Below are 20,519 nucleotides of genomic sequence, written 5' to 3' on the forward strand. Positions count from 1 at the left end.
GCTCCAGGTGTGGGGAAGGTGGACATAGTTTGAGGGAAATGGTCTTGTGAGCCAATTTGGACCCCTATCTAGATCTGTGCACTAGGAGTTCCCCGTTGCTGTCCTAGATTCTAGGACTTACTTAATAGCTACTTAATAAAGTAGCCCCCTGCTGAAGAAGGAAGAGAATGTAGGAGGTGGCAGCACTGACATTCAGCAGCAATAAGAAATATTTTTGTTATTTTTTGTCTTATTCATGCATGTTTTCTACCAAACGTAACTGCAAGTCTTTTAACTCAGACAATTCCTACACATTTCTAATGATTTTAACCACACTGGTCCAAAAATAAATAAAACAGGCTGTGAGATTACCACAAAGTGAAAATCACCAGAGCTACATTGGGAGCTGCTTGTTAGGAGTGACCGGGCGTATGAAGTGGCTGCCACACAACTGTGTTTCATGTGACAACTAGCACATTGCTTCTTCTTCTTTTAAATGAATAAGGTATTACAACTATTTTATTTCACTATCCAAAGGACTGCTTTTGTATTCTATTGTCACAACACATAGACCCATTTCTAGAGAAAGCACAGGCTGTTTTTAAACACCATCTTGGCTTTCACGTTGAAGCTGCATGTATACTTTCAGAAAACTAAGCTGTCCGCCTGTCTGCCTATGTCTGTTTCTAAAATCTCTAAGCAGTGTGCAAAAATACAAACATAAAAACACGAAAGTAGTGTAATAAAAATACAGATTAAAAAAACAACCTAGTAATAACAGCATCCAACATTATGGGTCAGGGACTGATTTGTAATGCAGAATTCCTAACCCTATTTAATTTCTATGCCAATTTCTCTTAGTTCCTCTTGCCCAGTCGGCCAACTTTCACTGCCACCAAATACTGAAGACTACTGCTCATTGTCTTATGAGCCAAGCTTTCCAGCAGTTACCTCTCTGGTCAGATCCAGAAGCTCCTTATTGAACTCTTCCTCACTGCTCAGTGCCCTTAGATAGCCTTTCTGTCAATCTTCAGCTTAAGCCAGTGATTCAGCTCTTTTGAGGCAGACTATACTACTAGGCTTCCCCTAGCCTCAATAAGCCTCTTGCCCATACTGCTTTTCCTTTTCCTTCTGCTCCAGACTCCAGCCTTCTTCCTTCTGCCTCCTCCTCCTTCTCAGCAGTTTCCTTCAGTCACACACTCTCCCAATACAGTAGCCTACTGATGCTCTGGTCAGCCTACACTTCAACCAATGAGATTTAAGCAGCAAAAAATTGTCATTGTCCCCTCATCAGACCACTTTTCCTGTGATCAAGAATTTCTATCCATCAAGCCAATCCAAAATTCACTTTTATAATCCTCTAACCCAGTATAAAAAGAACCTAGCTTTTACCAGTCCTGTCTTATATAATTAACAGGCAACGGCCAGCTGCCAATGGATACACTGTAATTTAACCTGAACCCTTCTATTACCTTCATATAAAACAAACTTTGTCCCTATAAACAAACTGCAAAATGTGATTTCTCCACATAGGTGCTCTTCACCATGGTGGTTACCTAGGCCTCCAGTAACAAAGATGGATCTATCAGTACCCCAAAATTCAAAAGTCTTCCTTCAGAGTCAGTAAAACCCTATCCAGAACTGGTAAAATCCCACGGAGACACTCGTGCACAGAGTCTCCATTTTACCAATCTGCAGCTTAGCAGTGCATCCAGGGACCAATTAAGAACAATCACAGTATCTCCTGATTCAGACTGTAATGGCAAGATAGAGCTGGGTGTCATTAGCATGCTGACATTAGGAGAGCAAATATTCTAACAACTGCTTCCAGCAGTTTTGTATCAATATTAAACAGCACTGGGAACAAAATAGCGCTCTGTGGCATCCCACAGCACAGCTACCAGAAGGTGGACACATAAAAACCAATGCTATTCTTTGAACCCAACGCTGTAAGTAGGAATGGAAAGACTGCAAAACAGCAACTGACAGAAATGGTCCAGGAGGATACAGTGGTAAACAGTACTGAATTAGCTTGCTGAAGTGCCCTTTGGATCACATCTTGAAGCAACTAAACTGTTGGGAGGATGAAATTAGGAGCTCCATAATTTTTTAAAAAAAGTTATCAATTTAAAAAACAATATTTTTATTTCAAACTGCCATGCAACATTTCATCCAGTGAACAAGCTATTTAGTGAATGAGCCGAAACCTGTTTGGAGTGGAAGACATTTCATCTAGGTATACCAGACACATAATGGAATGGAAAAACAAGTTATGTAGCCCTTTTATAACCACCTACTGTTTGTTAATACATTATCAGTAATGATATCAAAAATCATCATAGCAAGTGTACCCATTCATGTCTTGTAATAAACAAGCTCCCCAAGTGAACATACAGTGGTACCTCAGGTTAAGTACTTAATTCGTTCCAGAGGTCCGTACTTAACCTGAAACTGTTCTTAACCTGAAGCACCACTTTAGCTAATGGGGCTTCCTGCTGCCGTCGCGCCGCCGGAGCCTGATTTCTGTTCTCATCCTGAAGCAAAGTTCTTAACCTGAAGCACTATTTCTGGGTTAGCGGAGTCTGTACCTGAAGCGTATGTAACCTGAAGAGTATCACGGTATTGTTATCAGTTTAGGGTTGAGAGATGAGAGGTTTGGGGACAGGGATGTGACCTGGAGGAAGAGCAGCAAGCAGAGAGAGAGAGAGCCATCGTGGATCTCTGCTTGAATCCAAGGCTATGGCTATGGGAGAAATAAAACCCTCATGGGGTGTTAAGGCTGTGGACCCCTCCACTGTAGGCTTAGGTTGTATATGTGTGTAAAGAAACCAGATATCATTAAGACACCACAGTGTCTGCTGTGCCTCATTTCCAAAAGGAAACATGAACCCTGGGGTAGCACCTGGAACCTCTGGAATCTCGCACCACTTGGAGATTGGAGTGTCGTGCAACAATATATAAACAGTGCATCAAAGGATGAGTCTTCTGGTACTACTCTCAAACCTGCTAAAATATGTGTGTTTGTGTGTGTGTTTTAAAAAGAAACATCTCTATGGGCAGACTTGCTTGGACCTATTTCTACCTACCAATTCCTTCTTCCTCATACTAGCTGCAGTCCTCAACAGCACACTGACCATTCCACAGGGTTCACCAGACCTCAGGAGTAAAATGGGTATGTACAATGAACGGAAGCAAAAAATAGGAGGTGGGAATGTTGCATGAATGGGCCTCTTTTGATACAACATGGTGTATTTTTGGTCACACCGCAGTACAAAGAATTGCTTTCAAAAACTGAACTGTAGGAAGTACATTTTTATAATAATAATAATAATATTAATAATGATGATGATGATGATGTGAGTGCTTTAACATTCTACACCTAAAACCTATTTGGAAATTAGTATTAATAGTTCATGGAACTTAATTCAAATGAGGATGGTTTAGGAGGATCGGGGCTTAAGTTTAGCATACCTCTGGTCTTACAGGGTCTTCTATGCCAACCACACAAATGCAGGTCAGGTCAGATAGAATGTCGTTTTCATCCTCCCAGTCTGGTTCAGGGCTGCTGGGGAAGTCTCGATAAGCAACACAGATAGTTCTCAATCCATCACAGGCCATAGGTTCAATCACTTTCTTTACCATCTCATCCCGATCACGGGGTCTGAAGATGCGAGGCTCGCCAGCTGCATTAAGAATCTTAGAACACCTGGAAGGAAAGGATACCAGCAGCAATTCTACAGTTCAGAAACAATTTACTAGAGACCAAGAATAAAGATTTCAACATGCCTGAGATATAGCATTAATTTTAATAAGTAGCAAATTGACTGGTACCTTCCTAAGCCAAATGGGTGATGAAATTCTAGTTAGATCTATCGGTGGAAATAACAAATTATAACATCTCTTTGTTGGCAAAAAAATAATAAATGTTAGAACAAAGACAGAGAAGAAGCCTTGAATGCATAACAAAGGTAGTCTGAATAATGTGAGGGGGTTCAGTGTTTAAAAATCATTGGTCTTGAACCTAGAAGAACTGAATTTAAGTTTAACAAGCCCTGAATCAGACTTTTAGCAAGCCACTCATAGTAAGCCAATTAGTAACAGTGAGAACTATTGTCCATCTCATCCATTCATGATAAATAATACACACTTTGAAATGTGCTGCTGTTATTCTTAAAATACCGTATTTTTCGCTCCATAAGACACACTTTTCCCCTCTTAAAATCTAAGGGGAAATGTCTGTGCATGTTATGGAGCGAATTTGTGGTCCCTGGGGCTGGGGGGGGGGGGACAGGCTTCCCCTGCCAGCCCTGACCTGCTCTTTGGGGCTGGCAGTGGGGGAAACCCGGGCTTCCCCCGCCAGCCCCGACAAGCTCCTGAGCAGCTCTGGGGTAGCCCACAAAGCCTCCGCTGCCCTGGGGAGGCTTCGCGCGGCTATCCCTGGCTTTTGCGGGAGGTGGGGAAAGGGACAGAGCAAGGCTCTCTCACTTCCCCCACCTCCCACAAAAGCCCCCAAGAGCCGCATATTTTTTTTCTTGAATTCCCCCCCCCCCCCAAAAAAAAAGTAGGTGCGCCTTATGGTCAGGTGTGCCTTATGGAGCGAAAAATACGGTAATTCAATTCAATCAATTAATCTATACTTTTTCCTGGAAGCAGAAAAATAACAATTTACCTCTTTGTGGTAAATAAGATAAAAGGACATGTGCCACGTCTGCCAGGAATTTCTTCTACCTCTCACTTAAATGAATGGCAGCTATGCATACACAGTAGTGCTCTTCCTTAGCTCCCATTCATTTCCATGGGACTTATTTAGGAATCACCTAATACATGGCATCTCACAGGAGAGCACTTGATAATGTAAAAACATGTTCCATTGTCTTGCTGTACATTTAAGGTCTCTGTGTGCGCATCTGTCAATCTGTGTTAGTAAGATTTAAACTAACCAAATAATGAGAACTGGATCGCGCGCATACCCAAATTTAGTGACGTGTTCAAAGCAAATATTAAGTACATACTTCTTTAGGACAATTTCAGAAGCTCCTTTGCTGTACATTCGGAAACTTTCATCTGGCATTTTGATGACAGTACTCATTGATTTTCTCACAGAGTTAAATGTGTACACTTTGTAGAGCTTCTCTTCAGGTATTTGATTCCGGGCAGGCTGGTAATCCTGCTTTAGGTCCAAGACAAACCCCAGCAATCCACACTCTGTCTTGTTGCCAACCTGGCGAGGTAGACCACCATCCTTGTCTGGTGGCTAAGGAGAAAGAAAGAATTGGGATTTCAAACTTTCCTTCATGTCCCCACAGCATAAAGATCTTACATAAAGCCACACTATGCATGTGCAGCTTTCCCTCCGATATTTCCCTTTTTTATTTTTTAGTAAAGCAGCAGAAGTCTGAGATCTTGATTGGAGCACTTGTAGAGCTGCCTAACCTTTCCTCTCAGGCAGACTTTCTAGTCAAAATTTTCCCGGATGCTGCTTTCCACCGTGTGGACAGGGTGTAGAAAAGAGCAGTCTGTCCCCCACTCCAGTTTTGTGCTCCCAACTGTAGGCTTCTGCAGCCCATTGAAAACAAAAAAAGGTAAGAGCAAAATATGTGTAACTTGTCATCTGTGTCTTACTCTAGAAATCTTAACTTACCACACAAATTCAAATAAATAAAGACATTTCACCCTCTCCCTTTCCTTGCATAATGCAAAGCGGCCAACAAAATAATAATAAAAATCAAATTTTAAAAAAAAATTGCACCAAGATATGCACATCCAGATAACATGTTAAAAATAACATGTTACTTCTATTGCAATTCTATTTAACAGTGACCCTTAATATTAACAGAATGAAAGAGAGCTTATCTACTGTGTTTGTTAAAAACATGAGCTTTGAACTGCAAGTTCTCTGTTGAAACCCTATTATAGTGATGGGTGGAGTCACTGGATTTGAGGAAAGCCATTATTTCTTGGTCTGAGCTCTCCATCTGGGGATAATAACGAGCATTAGTAAGGTTATTATTGATTCATTCATTCACCTTGCACCGTAAAGGTATCAAGGTAATTTACATCAATACAAGGAAGTAAATTGTATTCAAGAAAACGTAACAAAACCCTTGATGTGATCATCTTGGAATTTTGTACACACTGAGTACCTAGGCAACAGTCCCCCCCATATTAATCGCCTTTCCTACACTTCAGCAACTTAATAAAGGCTATAAAATTCATTCAAAATAAATGTATTTTCCTCTGATAATATGTTTTAACCATCATGACAAATAATTTCTAAAAGAATTTTAGAACTGTAACTTCTTAACAAAAGAATAAAAAGTGTGACCCCTCAAGGCCAGTGACTCAGCTACATTACTAAAGAAAAAGCGTTTTATATGTGTTATAATATTGTGACACCAGACGGCGCTGTGGAGTTCCATCTTTCACCAATGTGATTTTGCACTTTGAGGTTTACAATGCGTTTTTCTGAAACACTTTTTTGATGTGTCTAGATCCAGCCCAGGTCTGACCTAACCATAATCTAAATAATTGGTTGCATCCACTGACATATTTACTCTATGCAGGCTTGTCCTGCTCCCCAATTGGGACAGGCATTTCTGCTGTGGTTTAAAGTAAGTTTTAATAAAAGATACTCATTGTTTTGAGTGTACATGAGTAAATGTAAGTATAAATAAGAAAAGACAATGATTTTCAGAAGAGGTCTTAAATTCTGTGAGACCTGCTAGAACAGCTGCAGATCCCACAATCTCACCATGATGTAATAAAATAAAGCATACGGTGGCGAGAATTGGCAGTGACATTTCCTCCCCTGGAATGCTTCAGCACAAACCATCTGATTGCCAAGCCAGTTTCCTTGCAGACTACTGTCCGCAATCTGTAGTGAGAACGAATCTGCTTTACACTTTAAAATGAAATTATTTTAGGCTGTTTCATGTTTATTAACTCTCAAAATTAAAGCAAATAAATAAAAGAAATTTAACTCTGCTACAATGAAAGCTATTATTTTATTTCCACCTGCAATTTCTGCTATGCTAATCATACCATAAATCTTTTCTTGCAGGCTGAGAATCAGCTGTACCAGAATGCCATGGTGGCTGACTGCCCCAGGTCTAAAGTGCACAACAATCAAAGCTTTTATTATTATTATTATTTGTATACACCATTCAAATTAAAATAGAGTCTTTGTAACCAAGTATTTGCAGATGCCAAATAAACTTAAACTAAAAAAATGAAAAGAAATATGGACCTAAACTGAGGCTGAAACATGAAACAATGTAAAAACAAAGTTACCTGGAATTTTTGAAAATAATTGTTTAGAAAACTGTCCTAACCATAAATCCTGATCAGAAGAGTTATGTGAGACAATGAAGTTGTGCATTCAGATCAGGCTGTTGAACTCACGATAACTGTGATAACTTCTCTCATTTGCCTAAATATACAATAATCCACTATTCATTTTTAAAATCTTAGTTTAGTTCGATGTTGTAAAACAACTAATATTTCATATCCCTAAGTAAATATATTGCTCTCATCCTCACACATATACTCATACACACAGCTTAGTCCTACACATAATATATATATTTACTGCAAACACACACAACCCCCAAAGAATCCTGAGAACTGTAAGGCTTTATCCCCCCTCAGAGCTACAATACCCAGCACACTTAAAAAACTATACATCTCACTAGATGCCACTGATGAAGCCTAATAATAATAATAATAATAATAATAATAATAATAATAATAATTTATTTATACCCCGCCCATCTGGCTGGGCTTCCCCAGCCACTCTGGGCGGCTTAAAAAAAAATTAAAATACTGTGATACATCAAACATTAAAAGCTTCCCTAAACAATCAGCTTATGCCTGCCCCAGTCACAAATCCAGCAAAGCAGGGCATTTGAAAATTCTATTTAGATCATGGGCAAATAGATGATTGGCTCTCTACATACTTGCAAGCCCAGTATAGTATGGTATCATTTTATACCCAATAGCTTAGGTTCACTCTTGGAGTAGATGTGAAAACAACACTATTTACTTTTTGTATCTGAAGCCACATGTACAGTAATTAAATGGGGGAATCTTATGTGGCCAATGGAGACATGGGGAAAAGTCCCATTACAGTAGCAGGATTCATTGGGCTGACCTCTGCTTGTGGAACAGATTAGTTGAATTCCACCCTTAATGTTTGTTTTATCTTTTAACTGCTTATGCATTTTATTTACAGTCAAGTGGTATGTAAATTTTGTTAAATATCACTAGAGAAACTGAAGCGGGAAATGAGCAAGCATGGAATTTACTTGGGAGGGGGTTACAGATGCTTTCTGGCATCTGTGGGCTGCAGTTCCTGCAGTATGCCATACTGTGACTGCTTAAGTAATATTGAAGCTTAGCCTGCCTTCTCATCCACCTCCTATGCCCAGAGCAGGGGAGGAAAAGGAAGTCTGTTTGCTACTGTAAACTGGCTTGTTAGTTTCCAAGAAAAGGTGCAGAAGAGAAAGCAAGCTAAACAGGCAAAGGCTGTGTGGGAAACTGGGTTGTTCTTCCCCTTTTATCATAGTGATTTGACCTCTACCTGTAGACAAAAGGAGATGCTATTCAGAGGTTTTGATTGTCTTCACCGGCACCTTGAAATAATATGATATGTTTCAATAGATATGTTACACATCAGTCACTAAATAGTCTACAGCTCACATGTATATGTCTGCAGGACAAAGAAAGCAGGAGGCTATAAGAAACTCTACTACTATAGTAAGATTATAAATAGGCCTAAAATTTATTGAATTACATGGGCTTCCCAGAGGCCCAATAGTAAGTCAAAGCTACATTAAGTAGAAACAAAATAAAATATAGACATTTCTAGCTATAATGCCTTCAAAGTTTCACAGTGCTCTTAGGATTCTGAAAACAGAAGAGTAATTTTATTTTTAAAAGTACATATATAGTAAAAACTATTAGTCTGTAGAGAAATACATGCCACTTCTCTTGTCCTTGAAAACACATATATAAAGAACAGTTATCAATGACATTGTAGTTCCTTGTGCCACAGCTTTTCTTAATTTCCAGGCTGCAATTTTAATACTACAAAGGATTTCCCCACTCCATTCTTATCAGTGACTCCTAGGGTAGAATTGGATATTATTTATGCAAATGTCACTTCCCAAATCCTGACTCAATGCAAATATAGGCTCACAGAAGACATTAGTAGGGGAGAACGTTGTTACCCCCTCTTGAACCCACCAGTTCTTCCATAGGCATTTTATACGTACAGAAATTTGGTCTTGAAATCTGGCTAGAGTTTTTATTTAAATGGCCAGAGGGGCATTTGTAGAAAAATGGGCAAGGAAAGGGCTAAACAGAACTCTCGAATATTTGGGAATTTGCTTAACCTCAAAGAATATAAATTTGTTTCAAGATAACTATATAATGGTGTGGAAACAAATAAGGAGAGACTTGGAAGTGTGGGAATGAATGAAATTATCACTCCTGGGTAGGATATCTGTAATTAAAATGAATGTGCTACCAAAGATGTTTTTGTTTCAATCAATTCCAATATTTAAAGATTGGCAAAAGATAATTTCAAGATATATCTGGCAGGGGAAGAAACCGAGAATTAAATTTAAACTATTAACGGACTGTAAAGAAAGAGGTGGTTTTGCCTGCCAGACTTGAAGCTGTATTATGAAGCAGCCTGCTTCTGTTGGTTAAAGGAATGGATATTATTGGAAAAAATAGATTTATTAGATTTAGAAGGCCATGATAACAGATTTGGGTGGCACGTGTATTTATGGTATGATAAAACGAAGGTACATAAAGGATTTGGAAATCACATATTCCAAAAGTCTCTCTATGAAGTATGGAATACCTATTAGAAAGGAAAACACCCTGGTGGTTATCACCGTTAGAAGCTATGAGTGTTAAGAAAATAAATATGAATAAAAATTGGGTAACATATGAAACGTTACTCAAAAATGATGGCAATAAATGGAAATTAAAACCATACAAAGAGGTGAAAGGATTTGTTAATGATTGGTTGCACTACTACCAAATTAATGAGATGTTTAAGGATGATATGAAGAAAAATGTATTTGGAAATACCAAATCAAAATTTGAAATTGAAATATTGAATAACAAATATAAAACATTGTCAAAAATGTATAAAATATTGCTGGAATGGCATCTGAAAGATGAAGAGGTAAAGTCGGTAATGATTCATTGGGCTGAAGATTTTGGTTATAATATAAAGTTAGAAGATTGAGGGAAATTATGGAAAGAAGGAATAAAATTTACAGCGTGTAATGCCTTAAGAGAAAATGTGATGAAAATTATGTAGATGGTATATTACACCGGTGAAGCTAGCCAAACTCTATAAGGTAGATAATAAATGCTGGAAATGTAAGGAAAAAGAAGGTACCTTTTATCATATGTGGTGGGAATGTAAGAAAGTGAAATGCTTCTGGGATATGATATATAATGAAATTAAGAAAATGTTGAAATACACATATACTAAAAAAACTGGAAGCTTTTCTACTGGGAATTGTAGGTACAGACATTAACAGACAAGATACTAAGCTTTTCCTATATGCAACAACTGCAGCAAGAATTTTATTAGCACGGAAGTGGAAACGAGGAATTACTGACAAAGGAAGAATAGCAACTGAAGTTAATGAGGAACTGGCCAAAATGACGGGAAGAATCTGAGAACAGTGGGACCAGAAGTTCATCAAGGACTGGACTAAATTTGTAAATTATTTGAAAGACAATTGTAGTCAATCAAACACGTTGGTAGGATTGCAAGAAGCTTTTAAGGAAAGGTATAAAAATCACTGCAGAGAAGAATAAGAAAATATGATGCTCTGATGTTTTTGATTTTAAAGCAATGGTTAAGTAGTGAAAATGCAGAAATTTGAAATGAAAGATAGAAAATCACAAGGAAGGTTTGAAGGAAGTCATGGCCCTAAAAAGCCAAAATGTATAATACGAGGGGAGAGATTGTAATGGAAATCATTATTGTAAAATTAATAAACATGATATGGAAAAATAAATAAACAGAACTCTCAACTACAGATTCTTCTTGAAACTATTCTTCTAGCCACACAACGAATAAATAGTTCCAACCGATTCCTCTTTAAGCAAAATGGAATACAAAAACAGAATGATCATTATTCATCTAGTTCAAGGGGTAGAGATCTGATGCAGCCCTGCAGTTATTCTATACAGCCCTTAGGACTCTGATTAGGCCGCGCCCACCTTTCACCTGCCCCGTTCCATGCCATTGTTGAGTGCTTTTTGCCTGGCTGGATATCTGTTTCTGAACTGTGAAAATGCATCTTGCTTGTCTGGATAGACAGATTGTGTGTGTGTGTGTGTGATCATATTTACTAGCCAGCATAAAGTAAGCCATTTTATCTTAGCCTCAATCCCCTCATGTGCAATAAGAAGGATAATAATACTGATTTAGTTGTTAGGATTACAAGTAAGTAGTGCATGCAAAGCACTTTGAACAGTGGAAAGTACAGTGCAAATGCCATCCTCATCGTTATCATTATTTATTACTATATGAACCCTGACTTGCTTGAATTATGCAATAGTGATCTGCGCTGTCTACAGGGACAAAAAAATGTGAAAGATAAGTTAATAGACTTTGGGGGCCTTTTGACATTCCTTATAAGTCCACTTCTTACCTAAAAATATCAACTTCATGAAAATTTGGCATGGCACATGTAAGCTACGAAACAGAATAGTTTTCGAAACATTTCTTTTAAAACCACAAAGCATATAGATGTAGATTTTTCAAGTTATCCTTACTTTCGCCAAACCTTCACACAACAACATTTTTATTACGGTGGAAAGAGAATCGACAGAGATTCCCCAAATGTTTTCTTAGTGTCTGAAATCAAAGCCTACCTACCAGAACTTTTGAAGTGTAAGCGCTGTTGATGGCAATTGCATTAACCAGCAAATCCAGAATTTTGGCTGGAATGGAATCTGGGTCAGGGATCTCTTTGTAATGGGTATCTCCAATGTACGCTTGTACTACTGTCATCCGGTTGGTGGTTAACGTCCCTGTTTTATCAGAGCAGATGGCTGTAGCATTACCCATAGTCTCACACGCATCCAAATGACGGACCAGATTGTTATCTTTCATCATTTTCTGAAAAAGAAGAAAAAATAAAGCCTATTTGGTAAATAGGTTGAAAATCCATTATGCTAATTAAATGCATAAGCATTTTTTAAGTAGAGCAGATGGATTAATCTTTCCACAAAATCCCATTTGCACTTGTAAAACATAGAAACTTCAGGTACACAAAATGCATTTTTACAAAATTCCTGTAAATGAGGGATTAATGTGACTTAATATCTGCCAATATTTTAATGGTTGGGGGTTTTTTTGGTTTTTTTTAGGCACATGAGACAATCAGCAGAACAAGAACAATATAATCTGGCTACAGTTTTCAAACATCAGTACAAAAATACTGAAATTCATTTGAAAGATACACTCACCCACCCACACAAAGCATTAAACCAAAGTAGGAGTGGACATATTTCTTTCATTCCATTTTGTAATTCTACAAATGGCTCTGTCCTGTGTTCCACTCTACTTATCTTCCAATTTTACATTAAGGATTTCTATAATTAATTTTGGTAACAGTGCATGTACAGTTTGCTCTTGCTGAACTTTCCATTTCTTCCATTTCCATTATTCTTTTCCATTTAGGTAAGCTGTGTGCATGAGTGATCATGCACATTTAAAAAAACCCCAGTCATTTCTGTTTTCTTTGTTTGCTTTTCAGCATACAGTTGTCTACACCACTGCATTTACATTTCTTGGAATGGAAAGGTTCTGGTATTTTAGACTTCAGTGGAGCTCTCCACCCAAACACTGATCTTTACTTGTAATGGAAACATTTGCAGGGAGGGGGGAGGAGAAAGGCAGGAATGGAACTCAGAGAAACACACATGTTAAGCTAAACATTCTATTATGAATGTTTATGGTAGCTCTTGCTGCTCTCTATGCCTTCCTCCCATTACCAGCCTTTTTTTTGGTTTGTCTATATGTCATTGTTGTTGAGATTGTGTTTATATAATCTAAGAACAAAACTAATACAGTGTTTCAGAACTGTATTAAAAAGCCAGAATATTAAAGCTACTAAGAATGGTATTAAGCACTGTGATGGCAGGAAGGCATCAGTATAGACAGCAGTCTTTACAAATTCAGGAATTCCAAGCCAGGAAAAATGGCAAAAAAACCACCATTCATAGGTACAGCTCCACAATCTAAGAAAAGGGAAGCGGGAACCACTAAAACAATAACTTTGAAAGGAAATTCAGAAGCATCCTTGGGGGAAAGACTTAAGGGAATATTAAGAGACCTCAAAGCTGAATAGCAAATGATAAATACTGTACACATCTGAGTGCTCCTTGGCCTGTGTAAGCAAATTGCGGATGAGAGGAGGAAGATGTGCATTGCACATGAACCTCTAATGCAATGACTCAGCACTCAGTTTTCTAATATAGGTACAGATATTTTGCCATGTGTAATTGATGGCTTTACCAGGCTAAAGTAATGCAAGGTGATAATCAAGCATGTTAAGGGAGCAGATAAAGAGAGGAAGTGGTAATTTCAATTTATCGAAGAAGAAGAAGAGGAGGAAGAAGAAGAAGAAGAAGAAGAAGAAGAAGAAGAAGAAGAAGAAGAAGAAGAAGTCGTAGTTTGCGGAAAAACAGGAATTACGTTACAACAATAAGTGCCTACCAACACCCTGAAAAAATCCTCTTTGAGGAAAAAGAGAGACAGTAAACTCTATTACATTTCTCCACAATGAGTACCAGTCCCGTACATAACTCTATACAAACTAGCACAGGAAACCCTCATCACACAGTGCAGAGATCTGCTGTCCTAAGGCAATTAAGTTCATTGTGAATTGTATTTCAGACTCTGCTTTGGTGTTTGGGTTCCCATTCAAATGCATTTGCATTATTTACTGGATTATGTTATTCATGCATATTGAAAGCCTACTACTGTAGAATAATTTAATTATGTAGATATACCTTACTGGAAATTGAGCTATTCTAGCATAAGTGTTTTCCCCCCATAACTGCAAAATGGCTGACACAATGGCACCTGAGGTGCTTCAGTTTAAGTGGGAATCCATGTCTCTTTATCCAAGTCCAATTGCTTCATTCACTTCTTTAAAGAGATCCCCCTAAGTAAAGCCCACCCATGTTATTGTTTGAACTATTAGTTCCACAGTAGTGAGAGAAGTTCCTCTAGAGAAATATTCTACTGTGCACAATGTCAACATTTCTATTCTATTCTATTCTATTCTATTCTATTCTATTCTATAGCTACACTTTTGATCTGAAGACATTAGCATTCTGAAAAACCTTTAAAATTACACTGACATGCAGTCCTGTTTACCTTACCAAACAGTAAACCAATTTTTAAGTAATCTATGAACAAATTAAATAACTACGCAAAAAATCTTGGTTTCAAGACTGTTGCTTACCTTTACAGAATAAGCGAGGGAAATAGTAACAGCAAGTGGAAGTCCTTCTGGAACAGCAACTACAAGCACAGTAACACCAATTATGAAGAACTTAACAAAATACTGAACATAGATAGGTGTGCATTCAGGCAGCCATGGCTTCTTGCTGACTACGAAGTTTTCAACAGTGAAGTATAATACTAAGATGATGACAGTGATGGCAGACATCACCAAACCTGAAACAGACAAAAAAAGTTAACTTTTACTATAGCAAGTGTGTGGGGGGGGGGGTAGAAATTTGTGAAAAAATTTTTTTATTTAAGGCATCATGCTACAACATTTTTGTATGTTAAAATCTCAGTTTAATCATTATCGTGTCTGACAGCTTAACTATGAAGCCCAGAGACGTGATCCAGAATCACACACACATGCAGCCCATCAAAACTACTTATGAGAATGATCTGTCTCTGAGTAAGGCAGCGTCCTATGTGATATTTCGAGATCTTGAGCTCAGCTATACCTTGGGGAAATTGCACTGGACTCTTATCACTACAGAGAATGAGCAGAACCCCACGGAGTCTCAGTTTGGGATCCAAAGAAATGTGTTTAATACTACAATTGCTTTGAATGCCTTGAGTGTGGAGTGCAAAACCAAAGAGTGCTAATCGAGTTCCATGTACCAAAAAAAAAAAAAAAAAAAAAGGTGACAAAGGGAATGGCTTTGGGAAATGGTTTTTATCTATTGTGCGCAGATCTGGCTGGCAATTAGTCTAAACTCTCTAGTACATTCCTCATCACAATAGGTTACCCCATCAAATGTACACCATACCTGCTTTCCCTATCTGGACAGCCAATTTAGTTAGCTTCCCTTGGAGGACAGATTTTTCTTTCTTATGCATGTTGGCTTTCCTCTTGTCTTTATCATCTCCATCTCCACCTTCAGCACTCTTCAGTGGCTGCATCTCCATTGCAGCAGCACCATCCTGCTGTTTGGCTAACAGTGCAGAAGGGGGAAAATTATTTAAGAACTGTAGCGTTATTTCAAATGTTTTATTTAGAAAATGAGATATCTGGCCTTCAGTGCTGGCTGCTGCACCACTGCTTTCCTTAGAACAGTTGACATGCCAGGTTATTTTGATAAGATTATAAGTGTCTCACCACTTCCCAGTCTTCAATTTACAAAGCACTTTAGAAAACATACACAAAGGTCTGCTTCTGCCTCCCCTTCTCTAGAATGAAAGTCTGTTGGTTTTAGAGCAGTTTTTCACTTTTAAGTTTAAAAAAGGTTTTTTTCTTGCATTTATATCACACTATTATTCTGCTGTTTGACCCAAAGTGGCCTACATGGGGTCATCCTCCTTGCAAAGTACTTACCAGACTCAGACCTGTTTTACTTTAGCAAAAAGTGGTTTCATGTGCACTCACACTATATCCTGAGACCAGGATATGAATGATAGATTTATGACCTATATAATTAACTATCTAACTTTTTTTTTTACATCAGAAGCCTCCTCAGAATTATATAATTAAATTGCCTCTGGATGCCAGCGTCACCTACTCCACCTCCTTTATTCAGAGGCAAGGTCTGACGATTACTTCTAAGTCTGTTTGCAGCATGCTTTACAAGTAGGGATGGGAGAAGAATTTGATTCAGTTTGCATTTAAAGCATAATTTATCAAGCTCACGCTTTCCAAAACAATATGAGAACTGAAACACAGCCATCCTTCAAAATTTGCACCTATCTGAATTTTGTGATACATTTCTCCCGCCAAATAATGCTTATAAAAACACACATATTGGGAGTGAATGAATACATTCATGAAAAAAAAAAACATAGAAAAGGGCATTATATTAGGAGAGACTGCTTGCAAAAATGTGTACATTAGTCAAAGCTGTGTACAAATTGTGTTAATTAGGGAAAAATGCACAAAAAACTGAAGGCTTTTCATGATGATCTGTTGTTTGTAAAATTCACTTGCTGCAGAAATGTGGAAAACTGAATTTAAGATTATAAAGATGAGAACTGAAAGAACTTGGCAGATCCTTTCATCCCTACTAACAAGCCTCCCCATAATAGAGAACGCTACACTATTATCGAGAACTCTTGTATTATTATTATTATTATTATTATTATTATTATTATTATTATTACTATTAATAATAAAAATTGTATCCCATCTTTTCTCCCAAAGGAGTCCAGGGCTGCAAAGACATAAGCAACAAAACAATTTAAACATCTATAAACAATTTGAAAAATCTGCAGACTAGGAAAGAGCTCTACTTAAAAGGTTTGTTGAAAGAGGAAAGTCTTTGTGTGCCCAGGCATAGAAACATGCAACCCAGCCAAAGGCAGACCAATGAGGAATACACATGACACTGGTAGTTGGGATGAAGTAGGCCACACTTCTTACTGATTACAGATGTAAGTAGGTTTTGGCAAAGGAAGTGGGTGTGACTCTGGCGTCAACCAGTTCACCTGCTGGCTGACGAGAGGGCTGGGTTGACCCTGGGTTGAGTGCTGTTCCCACAACAGGTGTTCCCACAATGACCATGGAAGTACAATGGTTCTGGGCTGGGTAGCAGTCATGCCATGACTGCAAACCATGGCTTCCCCAGGATTTCCAGGTAAATGGCAATTCCATAGATGCCAAAAAGAGAATACCAGTATGCTAAAGGCTGGATTCCTATATTGTGTGGAACAGTCCTCCTGGTAAGATGATATCTACAGGAGGCCCTCACCTGCAGAGTGCAGTGATCAGTACAGTGGTACCTTGGGTTAAGTACTTAATTCGTTCCAGAGGTCCGTTCTTAACCTGAAACTGTTCTTAACCTGAAACACCACTTTAGCTAATGGGGCCTCCCGCTGCTGCTGTGCCGCCGGAGCACGATTTCTGTTCTCATCCTGAAGCAAAGTTCTTAACCCGAGGTAATATTTCTGGGTTAGCGGTGTGTGTAACCTGAAGCGTATGTAACCTGAAGCATATGTAACCTGAGGTACCACTGTATAAGGGATGAAACCATCAGGTATGTGTATGTGTGTTGAAGCAAACAGACTTACAAGTTCACAGCATACCTTGCTACTGAATGGGGCAAGGTCAGAGCTAAAGAGGGTGGTGGTGGTAGTGCACACAGATTCAAGGTTCCACCTTCATTTTCATTTTCTAGCGCTCGAAGAAGTCAAAAGTCTCACAAATGCAGTATGTTTTTACAAAGAATTCAGTATATGAAAAAGAAAAAAACCTTCTCCTATCTTTCTGCAGAGAACTTTAAATAAATCGTGTGGAGAGAAACATGTACCTTTCCTTTCTGTTAGCCTTCATTTTGCAAGGGGACACAACTGGACATCACACATTTATCCAAGCCCCGAGAGGTTCCCTCCATTTCTTTAAAGAGGAAAGCAGCCTTTGGAAGTGCAAGTTTGAGCAAAGAAATGAAGGGGGAAAGGGTGCTTTACTCCTTCTCCATGTACCATTTTTTACACTTGCACATGTCCCGAGGCGGTAGAGTTTAAGATACTGATTTTATATTCAGTTTACTTAGCCCAGGAGTCAGCCTAGACATGACGGCAGAACTGCATGCAGAAATGTGTATACCACTGCATCCCTACAGAATGAGTGCAAGAAGCCAAATTCTCCCCCTTGCCTCAGCCATCGAGCCATCTTTAAAGCCATTTTCCCCAAGAATGATATTAAGGAGAAAAAATGCCTATTAAAAGATATTGTGCTGAGCCCTGCCTACCAATTTTGCAAACCTCTTCTCTCACACACTCAGAGAAACACAGAGATACTATGGAAGAGGCGATTATCTTTCTGCCACTTCCAGGGGGGTGGGTAAATTTTGCTGAAATCTTTTGGGAGGGTGACGCTTACCTAACATTATGAAGAACTAAACTTTGAAGAGGGAGAGCACTGGAAGATGTTAGAGCACAACATCCTTCCATAGTTATTTGTAGGAGCACTCCAGCTAGACACTGAAGATCAGTGTGAAGATTTTCTCTTTTAGTTAAAAGGAAGCAAAGCCTCTTGCCACCTTGTACATTTAGATAAACATCAAGTACTTAAATACCAGCTATACACAGAACATGTTAACTACCACAACCGAGAACCTACTCAAAGTATTTTAATGCTCTAAACCACTCTCAAAAATATGTGCAATTACAATTGCATTTGAAGTAGCAACAAAAAACAATCATTTTTTGTATAATTAAAACTGAAAACATGAAGAAATATGAGGAAAAGCAAAGGCAAGTGTTCAAATGGTTAGGAAAGCTGGTAGCTGTAAGTTGCACTAGAATTGCTTCATCATCCCTGTGTGTCTGTCTCACACACTGCTTACGAAAGTTGGTGCAATAATAAAAATGCTATAGGGCACAATATATTACAAACTCCCCCTGTGCAATCCCAGCTGAAACTGAAGGGAGATGTGCAAAAGCACAACTATGGCCTTACATAAATTTAATGGTGTTGCTCAGGAGAAATTTTCCACTACTCATAGTATATTATGGTGTACACTGTTTAGAAGATCTATCAAGAATAGTTAGACATAATCAATTTAGCTTAGCATCAAGTAGGACTGTATGTGTTATTTCCATATTTTGAAATTCCTAAGAGGAACTAAAAAATGTATTTTTATGGGCTTTATCTTCTTCGTTATTCATCTATCTTACGTAGCTTAGAAAAACAAATGTGTTCAACTGTTCTATACCAGTTATATTCATTCTGCAAAGAAAAACATGTCAAAAAACTGCTGTTAGACAAATGTAGACAGCAAATGTTATATTGGAAAAATAGATACAATATTATTCGGCAAAGAAAAGACCTTTTGAGAATTCTAATTTTTAATTTACACAGGGAATATACACTTAAATAATCTGCACAGGAAATAAATATTATTTGTTGTTGTTTTAAAAAGATGAAACACACTGCTTGACAACTAGCTGAAATCTTACAAGGGTTATGTGTCTATGTGGTGAAGAACCACATGTGCCCTGGCAGTGCTTTTGAAATTTCTTCTGCAACCACTTTTACACAGATGCAACCTGATGTCCATCTGAAAAGTGTATTGCTCTTTAGCTATGCAGTGACTACAGCCTCTGTCTGGGTGCATGCTTCCCTGCATTCACACACAGCACTGCAGGATTTCAGCCTAACTTGGTTAAAAGTCCAATACACTAATATTCTCTAAGCCGCAAGTTGCAAATCCTTCTTTATGCACAACTTGATATTAGCACTAGCACAGAATACCTTCAAGGTGGCACGGACAGTGCTCCCTATGTGAGCATATCACAGTAATAACCATAGAATAGCACTAAGGAGAAGACTGCAGAAGTGAAACAGCAGAAGCAGCACTAGAAAAAAGAGGTTGTGTGAGCATAGCTCCATGAAGCTTTCATGATAATGCAGTTGACTGAAGCCTTCTGGTAAGATGGATATGACAGCTCCAAGTTGTTGGAATCTATCAGCGTCCCATGGTTTGTTATTCCAACATGAAGGCTTAAAGGAGGCAAGAAAAAGGCTGGACTGTTTACAGTGTTGTTTTTGTCATAGGAATAAAAAATTAAAAAGTTTGCTTTTGAGGTACTTTTTTTTTTTGCGGGGGTGATATTCCTGATACTATACTTGCAGAACTAAATTCAAGTACATGTTTAAAATCCTCCTTAATATAAAAGAAGGTTACCTTTATTCTGGTTGTTCTCCATATTCCCATCCTGCATTTTGCCTATGTGATAAAAATTGTAACAAACAAACAAAAACAGACAGTAAACAATCAGTACGCACAGACAGAACACAAGACAAAGGGGGATTTAAATAAAAAGGGCCAAAAAAACACGTTATGAGCATGTTTAAATAAAGTTTAATGCAAACTTTTATGATGTATTTATATGCATGAATGAGCTTCCTGAACAAAAATTTACAACCAAGTTTATCATTTACCACCAAGGCCTCCTCTGTTGCAGTAATAATAGAAAGTCATAAACACTTTGGAGCAATAATAATTGTTTTTATACTGCAAAGCCTAAAGCAATAATTTGAAATTATCTAACCCAG

The 20,519-nt window shown here is 38.1% G+C and overlaps 1 protein-coding gene and 1 long non-coding RNA gene across 17 annotated transcripts in view; one reads left to right on the top strand and one right to left on the bottom strand.

Moving 5' to 3' along the window:
* The window catches only part of LOC310757877, a 518,075-nt gene that overhangs the window by 86,201 nt on the left and 411,355 nt on the right, over positions 1-20,519 (top strand). The gene's annotated exons all lie outside the window — the stretch shown is intronic.
* The window catches only part of ATP2B2 (ATPase plasma membrane Ca2+ transporting 2), a 353,226-nt gene that overhangs the window by 50,875 nt on the left and 281,832 nt on the right, over positions 1-20,519 (bottom strand). For 13 of the 16 annotated variants that reach the window (XR_014545439.1, XM_083603273.1, XM_083603264.1 and 10 more), the window contains 6 exons: positions 20,149-20,190; positions 15,301-15,465; positions 14,493-14,707; positions 11,894-12,136; positions 4,992-5,233; positions 3,451-3,685 (listed from right to left, as the gene is read on the bottom strand). Coding sequence is in view for 15 of the 16 variants with exons in the window: in XM_083603273.1 (XP_083459399.1) it covers positions 3,451-3,685; positions 4,992-5,233; positions 11,894-12,136; positions 14,493-14,707; positions 15,301-15,465; positions 20,149-20,190 (1,142 nt within the window). In the remaining variant the exon portion in view is untranslated. The remainder of the gene's footprint in view (positions 1-3,450; positions 3,686-4,991; positions 5,234-11,893; positions 12,137-14,492; positions 14,708-15,300; positions 15,466-20,148; positions 20,191-20,519) is intronic. The other 3 variants (XM_083603266.1, XM_083603276.1, XM_083603269.1) reach the window with 1 other exon arrangement.

This window comes from Podarcis filfolensis (assembly GCF_964270895.1).
Source record: "Podarcis filfolensis genome assembly, chromosome: 2".
Taxonomy (NCBI): domain Eukaryota; kingdom Metazoa; phylum Chordata; class Lepidosauria; order Squamata; family Lacertidae; genus Podarcis; species Podarcis filfolensis.